At 36.9% G+C, this 10,488-nt stretch overlaps 1 protein-coding gene across 1 annotated transcript; it reads left to right on the plus strand.

Annotated features, from left to right (window-relative positions):
- The first annotated feature begins 79 nt into the window (after nt 1-79).
- On the plus strand, nt 80-7,556 carry LOC108697094. Its single transcript, XM_018226740.2, has 3 exons — nt 80-761; nt 5,154-5,302; nt 6,520-7,556. Exons 1-3 carry the CDS (start codon nt 725-727, stop codon nt 6,997-6,999), a joined length of 666 nt encoding a protein of 221 aa, XP_018082229.2. The 5' UTR covers nt 80-724; the 3' UTR covers nt 7,000-7,556.
- The last annotated feature ends 2,932 nt before the right edge of the window (nt 7,557-10,488 follow it).

Genomic DNA, 10,488 nt, shown 5'->3' on the forward strand with positions numbered 1-10,488 from the left:
CTCAAATTTTTAGAGAGTTATTAAACCCCAAAGCTGCTAAAAATACGAAAATACTCCATCTCAAACCTATCGAGGTCATGTAGAAGTCAATGGCAGATGTCCCTGAAGTTGTTTTTTTTTCCGATAATGAGAAAAAGTTGAGTTTTTGCAGCGACTATTCGATAAATTGAGTTGATGCTTGACTTTGTCACAATGTTTTGTGGCTCCGAATTTTTTGAGAAAATTTATTGATAAATGAGATCAATTCGTGGAAGGACTTTGTTTAAATTAAAAAATGAGATAAATTCGAGTTTAATAAATAACCCCCTACGTTTTAGCTATTTATTTTACTGCCAACGCACAACCTCCCTGAGCTAGGTCAGCATTAAGGCTAAAGACTTGTGGTTCAGGTATGTCTGCATACAAACCTACATACCTACATTTTATCAACTGCCACGATCACTCATGTAAACTACAGTTTCAGTTTCATTTTACAAAAAAAAACACTACAAAAAAGTGACAATAAGATCTGTCTGTTGACCAATGTATTTTAAAACACTGTCTTCCAGGGTAGCCTTTAATAATGTACCTCAACGTAAGTCAAATCGAATCTTACAGCACCATTTTTTTACCACCCATACAGTAATATATCTTTTTTCCAAGTGGGTAGAGACAACTTCTCCTTTTTGAATCATTTTTAAGAAGCAGAAGGCTGGCAGGAAGGTACTGTCTGGCTGCGCTTAGTATGGTGGGGAGTTTTAGAAACTGTGGACTATCATCAGGTATGTTCAGATTCATTAATATTTCTTATTTTCTCTTACTTGTGATTGCTGTGTTTGCTATGTTATTATCTGAAAGTAAAATTTCAGCTGCCCCAGGACATTACCAGCTAAGTATATGAAGAGACAGTCCAACACAGATTCACACAGAATCACACAGAATGCTATTTCCCAAAAGATCTTATGTTCCTTTTGTAATGATTTGCCTACCTATTCTTTGTACTCTTGAATAACATTCAACTCGAGGTTTACTTTTCTGATGGAACACACCGTATTCAGGTTTAAAAACAATGCTGCATTGTCATTTAGTACAGGCTTGATAATAAAAAAGTAAAGCACACACAGGACAAGTAACGCACAAGGGAATGCTACGTGTTAGACAAGAATGTCTAGACTGTGGATTTTTTTCAGACTTCAACTCTCAGCAACTACTGGAAGTAAAGTATATATATATATATATATATATATATATATATAAATATATATATATATATATATATCTATCTATCTATCTATATATAAATATATACATATTTCAGCTAATGTCAAAAGACTCATGCTGAAACAAACCTCAAACACTGGACAGGAAATGTGTGGAAGCACATTTCTTTCCTGTGAACTGACTAGGGCAATTCCAGTGAACTGACTAGCAATTAAATATATATATATATAGAAAATAGTTTGCTTTATTGCGACGTTTCGGCTCCTAAACTCGAGCCGTCATTGAGTTTAGGAGCCGAAACGTCGCAATAAAGCAAACTATTTTCTTCACTACAAAGACCTGTGTGTGCGGTTCTTTTGTGCACTACAGATGATTGTTTCTAACCAGCACCCAGGCATTACCTTTGTGTAACGAGTGCACCAGCTTCGGACTGTATATATATAGATATATATATATATATATATATATATATATATACACGTACAATGTTATAAAGACTCTCTTATTTTCATTTATTTTCCTACTGAATGGTAACCAATTTAAAGTAAAATAAGCGAAATATAACATCGCTATATAAACATAGCTTTAAGCACACACTTCAATATGAAAAACATAGAGGCTAATTATCAAGGCAGGATGAAAAGTGCAACTGACATAATCTGCCATGTTTTCTGCACTTCGCACTGTGCCCTTCACTCTTTGAAGCAGAGCTTAGAGACATGTTCCCCATGAATAAATTGCTGCCTGAGTTTGGTAGGTGTACCCCCTACCTGACCCCTAACTTGCATGTGATTCGGGCACCAACCAGGGCCAGAACTAGGGATTGGCAGAAGAGGGGTATTTATACATGAGATTGTCACTGTGCCAACTTGCTATAGTTCTGGGGGTATTTATACGTGGAATTTCTACTGTGCCACCCTGCTATGAGGGAGTATTAAACATAAAATTTCCACTGTATTCCACCCCAACAGAGCGATGGTGTTTGCGAAAGGGGGTGAGGGTGGTGGGCCCTTAGGGTGGCAGACATTTAGGGTGGCAGACATAGTGGGCCCTGAACCCCCAATCTGACACTGCATTGGGCTCCCTAAAAGTCAAAACTGGTGCATGATTATAAAATCTATTATGTGATTGGGTGTGACTAGTTTTCTACACTAGGGGTTTATGTAATTAGATGTATTCACTAAAAATAAATTACTTATTTGGTGAATGCTTATAATATATTGGAAACAAACAAATTGTACAATATGGGCAGACTTCCTGCAAATGGACGCACAGCTTTGTTCCAAAACCGGGTAAGTTGCATGAGTCTGCTTTGATTCATAGCAGCCTATATTTATCATGTAGACACTTGAGAGTGTGTCTTTAAGGGAGTGGCCCTCAGGCAGAAATTTCCGAAAAAAGTTTCCCCAGTCCACTGGCGGACACTTGCCTCTAACCAGCAGCAGAGCCTAAGTGAGGTACCCCTTGCTTCCAAATGCTTTCCAATTGGTGCATGTGCAGACTTTGGACATACACCAATCAGAAAAGGAAGACTGGTAGTGCCTACGGCAGTGCCAGCTGCTAAAATAGTTCTACATTCCAGCACTAAATTGTTCACCTTTAAATGAACTTTCAGTGTGCTGTTGGCAGTGATATTTTAAGATATGCAGATAATCTTGTTTTTTTTTTTTACTCAGCAGGTCTTCAGTTAAACTGTTCTTCCTACGGCACCTATTGGCTTTAAGAGAAACTTAAAGCCAATAATAGCCAATTTATTTCATAGTCAATTACAGAAGGCCAGGGCAGATTTGGTCACTTCTCCACTGGCTTACAAACCCCATCAGAAAATATGCACTTTATGTCTTCAGCCTTTCGTTGACCATTAAAAGTGACCATACATTATAAGACCTTGCCAAATAAGGGGATCTTTCCAGTGATATGCCCATCAAAATTGGGCTAATCTGGGCTAATCCTGAAAATCAAACCTGTCCAATCGACATCTGGCCGATTTTTTGGCCAGATGTTGGTCGGGTAGTCCCATTTGAGGGCCCCATACATGGAAAGATAAGCTGCCAACTCGGTCTAAAGACATCTTAAATCTGCCCATGTATGGCTACCTTTACTTTCAATACAAAGTGGATAGATTAGGCTATTATTGCAAACACTGAGCAAGTAGAGTCAATCATTTTGTTGAAGATAGGCAGCTTCAACGAATGCAGACTCATATGGGCTGGCCTGTGTGGATTTGGAATTTTTCAGGTGCTTTCAGATGAATATTATACAAGGCTAGGGCTAGCTTCATGCTTGAAGCACACAAAGATCCATGTGCTTTGATTCTAGAAGTGCTTAGAATCATTATTTTTTAAGGTGGCCATAGACGTATAGATCCACTCATTTGGACACATTGAAGTGGGCGATATCGGGCTGATCCGATCTTGGGCCCTAGGGCCCAACGATCCATTAATGGATCCGATACGGGTAGTTGGATCATAGAACCGAATACACGCATAGATGCGGCCGCGATCCGACAGGATTTTTTAACCTGCCTGATCGAGATCTGGCCAACTTTCAGCCAGATCGGGGAAGTCCGTCAGATGGGAAGACCTCGTGAAATAGTCACACTAAAAAAGCTTGGAGTGCATGGCCTAATATAGTAACACTGGCGAAGCAAGCCTACCAGTTAAGCATAGATGTGTGAAAGCAAGCTGCCGCTAAAAAAATTCGCTTTGTGTACAGTATAATACAGGAAGGTAGCACACATGCACACCTCACTGCTGTTACAGACCTGCTTCTACATAAACGAACTACTGATATGTGTTAGAGCATTATCCTAAATGCATGCACTTAACACACTCGTTTTTCATATGCCAACACACTTCTCATATAATCAGTGATGTAAATGCAATAGCAGCTAAGTGGGTTGTGTCATTCTAAGTCTTGTCATTATAAGCCAAGCATAATGCACACATACATTTTTACCTCTGTTCACCTGCGTCAAGCATTATTTATATTTTTTTATCATATGTTTGAAATATTCAAGTGTCAGACAGAGTGAGGGTTTCACAGAAAAGATACAGTAAAACAACTTTTGCTATCTGATTCATGCTGCCCTGAAAAATGGAAGCACTGATTCTTTGTAGGGTCTGAATTTGCTATATTGGGCCAGATTCAAAGCAGTGAGAAAAAGTTATTTCATGATTTATTACCTGAAAATGTAGTGGCAAGATTGAAGGAGAAAAAACTTTTCTCCTAATTCAGTTCCAGTTTTTCCCATAGACTTCAATAGAGTTTTCACAAGATAAACTTTTTTCTCACTGAATCGAATCTGGCTCATAATTTTCTAATAGAAAAATGAATAGGTAAATATGCTTTTTTTTCTTTTGGTGTTTACCGTAGCTTATGTGAAGGCTATTTGCTTAGCCTAGATTTTCAGTCTTGCATAATTTTTCATTGTTTTGGGGCTGACAGGCCACATCTGTCTCTGTTATCCTCCAAAATCCTTTTGTAATGTTTTAAGACTTTCATAATAAGCAAGCTGGGGGCATCAACTAGTGGATGTGTCTGACATCACTGGGAAAGATTCAATTAAACGATAAACAATTATCTACTATTTTAATTGCAAATTGTACTATAGACCTCAATTACATTTTCATGTGATAAATCATGTGATAATCTTTTCTCATCATATTGAATCTGGGACATTATTGTATATTATTACAGGCAATTTCCAAAATTCATGCAACATTCACTTTAATTGATGAATTTGATCGAGATAATATGATGTGATCTATTATCTGGAATGCTAGGGATCTGGGCTTTTCTAGAAAGGGATCTTTCTATAATCTGCATTACCAAATTATAGAAAGATCCCAAAGATCCCAAAATGTAATTACGAACCTAACTGGATTGTTTTGTAAAAGTCTGTACAAAATGCAATTTATAAAATTAAATTATGTTTCTTTTTTTCTACCTAGGCATCATTTTTGGAATTCTAATCTACTGCAGTTTTCCAGGAGAATGCAGTTTGAAGCCATTAAGAATATGTAAACTAGGAGTACTGAACCAGAGTATATCACAAGCACACATAATGGCGTTTCAGGCCAGAGACCTTTATAACATATCTGTAAGTATTATATGCTGACAAAATACACATTGGAGCAGATTTATCAAATATCTAACCGAGGAACCCGCCCAGCAGTTCAGTATTTTCCACGCTTATCAACACTTTCTTGACTGTGAGCAAGGGTTTTTAGGCAAGGGCCAGGCGATTCTGGACATTTGCGGATTTCGGCCTGTGATGCATTCCTACAATCTGCTCCCCTGCTGCTACTCCACTCCTGCTCTGCCTGCACTCAGCTCCGCTGCAGCTAGACGCACCGAATTTTGGTGCTGAAACATAACATTTTGCGCCGAAATCCGCCTGAAGAAAAGAAGGTGAGCAGCAGGGCAGCAGATTCACTGCATGCAGAGAGCATCTGGCTGTAGCCTGAAGGAATTTACACATTTATCAAAGAAGATACATACATGTGTCAGTTCATAAAAATTTGATTGGCTGTTCAAACAGCTCTGTGGATTGCTGAAACTCAGCAGTAGAGCTGGGATCTAACACCTGATATAAATTATTAATCAACAATTAACATGAGCTCCCCGGGAAGGGACCCTACACGAACTAAGATGGTTTAATCAGTGGAGTAAACATCAGCTTGTCAGTAACACACTTAAAGCAACAATAACATTAAAAAATGAAAGTGTTTTAAAGTAATAGAAATATAATGCAGTGTTGCCCTGCACTGGTAATACTGGTGCGTTTGCTTCAGAAACACTACTATTGTTTATATAAATAAACTGCTGTGTGGCAATAGGGGCAGCCATTCAAAGGAAAAAAGGCTCAGGTTACACAGCAGATAAGCTCTGTAGAACATAATGGTGTTATATGTTATCCACTATTTAACCTGAACCTTTTTTTCAATATCCACCATTGCTACTCAGCAACTTGTTTATATGAACTATAGTAGCATTTCTGAAGCAAACACATCAGTTTTACCAGTGCAGGGCAACAGTACGTGATGTTTTCATTACTGGAGTATATAGGAAAATCGATATGCACTAGTACACGTGTCAATTAAATAATTCTTGGACTTTTTTATGAACAATTAAAATCTTCAGACTTTACCTCTTCTTCTTAACTCTCATATTTCATTAAAAAATACATATGTATACACACATTTGTGTATACATACACAGTTAACAGGGTGCAATATAAATACTTACAATAGTAATTGGTTTAGAAGAGAAGGTCCTGAATGTTTCAGCTTTATTAACACTTAGTCATCTTTCTAGGTATACCAACAGGAGTTTCAAGGAACAGGATTTTGTGATAAACCAGTCAACTGGTTATCCATTCCAAATATTACCAGTTTTCCAAGTTCTAAAATGCTGAAGAAAATAACTCAGACTCTTCATAACTTCCAGGGTGCATTTAAAGTTCTAAACAAATGTAGGGTTGAAAAGGCTTTCTTCTCCAAGCTTCATGAGGCAAATAAAAGTATATCAGCCCTGCAGTCAAATATCTTCTCTGTGTTATGCAATAAACGTGCTGCTTCAAACATACCAATATCTCTTGCTATTCCTGAGGCTGACGGTGTGTTTGATGAAAAGTTGCAATGTTGCCGGGTACTGAATATGTATATGAACTTCATGGGAGCAGTGGAGAGTGGACTTCAGAGACTCAGAGAAGAAACAACACGGGAGTTGGCTAGGCTGCAGCACAATACAGATTCTCCTGGTCGGCAAAAAAAAAGGAGGAAGAAGGAAAATTAGTAGAAAAGGGGCAAAAGAAACAGAAATAAGAATTAATAGCTGGACAAGGAAGAAACAGTATTTGGAACAGAAAAGAGAAGAAGCTAAAATGTAATGGGGCCAGGTGTCCAACTAGGGGTTATGTCTACAACAGGAATAAGAGAAAGCTGTCAAAAAACTCCCATCATCTTCTAAATGACATTTAGTGTCGTACACTATACAAAAAACATAATTTAGTACTGTACTGCACATAATGTAGCCCAGCAAATCGATGTTATGCGGCCAATAATGGGGAATGGCAACATTTGGTCAGTACTGACGTTTGCTGTGAACCCATTATGTATACACAAAAAGAAAACAGTGCAATGCATCTGATGTCCATTATAATCAAACTACAAGAGCTTTGTACACATGCGATACAATTTCAAAATGCTCTAACCATACTGCAACCAGATTTTTTTATTCTAGGAAGATTAACATTATGAAGGTTATTTACCGAAGGTCGAGTTGATTTTTACCCAAAATTTTGTTTTTGAGGATATTTTTTCAGTCAAAACTGTTCTTTTTTTTCAACTTGAATTTTTGAAGATTTATTATGCCCCCAAGCTGGAAATGGCTCAAATCTGAAAATACTCCATCTAAAACCTGTTGAGGTCATGTAGAATCAATGGCAGAGGTCCCTTGAACCATATAAAGATGTTTGTAGCCCTCATGATGTTTGGGTTTTTTCAGTGGGTTTCTCTCAAAAACTCAAGCAATTTTAGTTTTTTTTTCACTGAAAACTCGATAAACTTGAGTATTCAGGTTTTTCACCCCAAAGTTGTGATTCAAGTTTTTCTCATTTGAGTTTTTTCATAAATCAGAAAACATTCAAGTTGTGAGTTCATTCGAGGTATAAATAACCTCACAAACCAACTCAACCTTTGATAAATAACCCCCTTAATGGGAGCTTGTACTCCAGTTGCTAGGAACTATGATACCTGATTTATTGACTACCCGGATTAACAGGGTGCATTAGAAACAACTGACAGACTTTTGGAGAGTGAAACAAGTTTGTTTGTTATTACAGTTTCCAAAAGCCGATAACTTTTTTCCTGGCATATTTCTGGGTTTAGATCGCCGAACTTAGTCCCATTGCAAATAACATTACAAACTAGAACAAACCAACGCCTTGTTGGATAATGACATTTATCAGTAAAAAAGTAAGGGACTGCAAAAACCATATATTACTGCACACAGAGAACAGTATGTAAAATTGCCTACTGTGTATTATATCTGGAAAAAATACACTGCTTAATCCTATTGGTAAGCAGTTTTCAGTAAAGTTCATCATAAATACAATAATTGGTGGTGGAAAAGTACAAAGACAAGGAGCAAAATCAATAAAAACATGGCTAAGTTACAAAAAGACACTTTTAAAGCCGGACAAATTTACACTTGAAAAGAGGCACTGCACATGTTATGGGTTATATAGCAACGTTCAACTATGTTAGAAGTCAATGCAGAGATATAGTTGTTCTAGGGATCTCTACACTGATGTACATAAAAACAAACAATCACTGCTTAGATCAGAGGGAACGTATTTAAACCTTGAACAAAATAGATGGCTCATCTCTATAACATACATTCCTATGGTCCAGTAGTGCCTAGGTATTCTGTGAAGGGTTCACATCATTTAATGATGATGTTCAACCTAAGAAACTATGTTACCTTGCTGCAAAGAAAATTCCAGGAAAATTATTTATTAATGTTTAAATTTTTAAACTATCTTCTAGTTTATTTATATATGTGTCTGTATTATTTCGATATTTCAATTATTTATTGAGTTTTTGTTATTTAATATAAATGGCAACTTGAATGTACTGTAAAAGATCCAACAATAAAGAAATGATATTGTGGTAAAAGCTGTAATTCCTTTCGTTGACACATACAACCTCACAGATTTATGTTAACTTATGAAGGAATATAAATTTTTTATTTCTTATAGGAACACGCTGAATTGTAGAGTTGCATTGGGAAAGGCTTAACAGCACTCCCTCAAGTAATACAAAGGTTGATAATAATTTACTAAAGATTTACAAGGTGGGACTTGTGAGACTAATGTGAGGTGAGCAATATGCCCTCTGCCTGACAAGTTATTGTTTCTTCTACTCAATGTAACTAAAGGAGTTATGTCTGGACTATACAGGTGTCAGGGAGCTGTTATCTGGTTTCCTTCACATTGTTCTGCTAATAGGCAGCAGTGTAGCAGTAAAGAGTGACTGAAGTTTATCAGAGCACAAGTCACCTGGGAAACTAAGAACATGTCAAGCCCCAAGTCAAATTTCAAAATTAAATATAAAACAAATCTGTTTGCTCTTTTGAAAAATGGAATTGAAAGCAAGATGGGGCAAGAGAAGCAAGTGATGCATTCTGTAGAAAACATGTCTTTCCATTTTGGCTATCCCTGTGAGTCTCTGGTGCTGATCTAGAAGCTCATATGGACATGGTTTATTTCACTTTGTCTCTTACAGAAGAAGCACATTGGTATTGGAATACTTTTAATTCTAATTTTAATTCAAAATGCTAATCATTTATGTTTAGGGGTTTCCATTTTTTTGCTTACCCTGAGTAGCAGTATCTGTGCACGTTGGTCTAATTCAATTATAAAAGTGTCACTTCCACATTTCTACGTTTGTCAGATAAGAAATGGAACATGAGTAATTTAACATGTTCTAAAGAAGATAAAAATGTATGTAACCAAAAGCTTCAGTTAATCATTTCTCTGTATTTTGGTTACTAAGAATTGTTATCAGCGAAACACAGAATTTCCCTTAGTTTCATCCTCATTGACCTCTTGTACAGTTTAGGATTTAATACTACAATAGGGATCTGCTAAGATTCTTAACCTACAGGTGTGTCCCCATAGTCAGGTCAGATATGAGATTCAAATTAGGCCCTGGAATTTCAAGTACACAGAGGAGGAAACAACACCACAGGCCCAATAAATAGGGGCTGTCTATGGCATTTTACAGCAGCCCCTCTGGCATTTGCCAGTTTTTACAGATTGCCTTACGATGGTGTTTAAAGTGGGTCTAAAGGGCTTAGAAAAGGACATTTGCACCTTGATCACTTTTCCTAATGGTTTACTTTGGGATGTGTTACTTTGTACTGTTCTTGGCATAATTTTTCTCATAATGCAAGATGGGCTTCTGTTGTTTCCAGAAAGAAAATAAAAATACTGTACTACCGATTTCTCTGTGCAGGTTCCAAATTCCACATACAATATAAAACTGTATTGTAAGTGCTACATGACATGAATATTTGACATAGCTATACTGCAACATTAATGCTGAATACAAAAACCATTGCATACTATGCAAACAAAAGAAACTACTACATTTGTCCTAAAGTCATGTTGAATTGATGCCAACCACCATCAGAGCTACAAGTTGATGAATATTACTATGGATTACTATTACTATATAGTGGATCATTTTCTAGTGTCAAATTACCCAAGGTTTACCTTTA

This window comes from Xenopus laevis, chromosome 1L, assembly GCF_017654675.1.
Source record: "Xenopus laevis strain J_2021 chromosome 1L, Xenopus_laevis_v10.1, whole genome shotgun sequence".
NCBI classification, from domain to species: Eukaryota; Metazoa; Chordata; class Amphibia; order Anura; family Pipidae; genus Xenopus; species Xenopus laevis.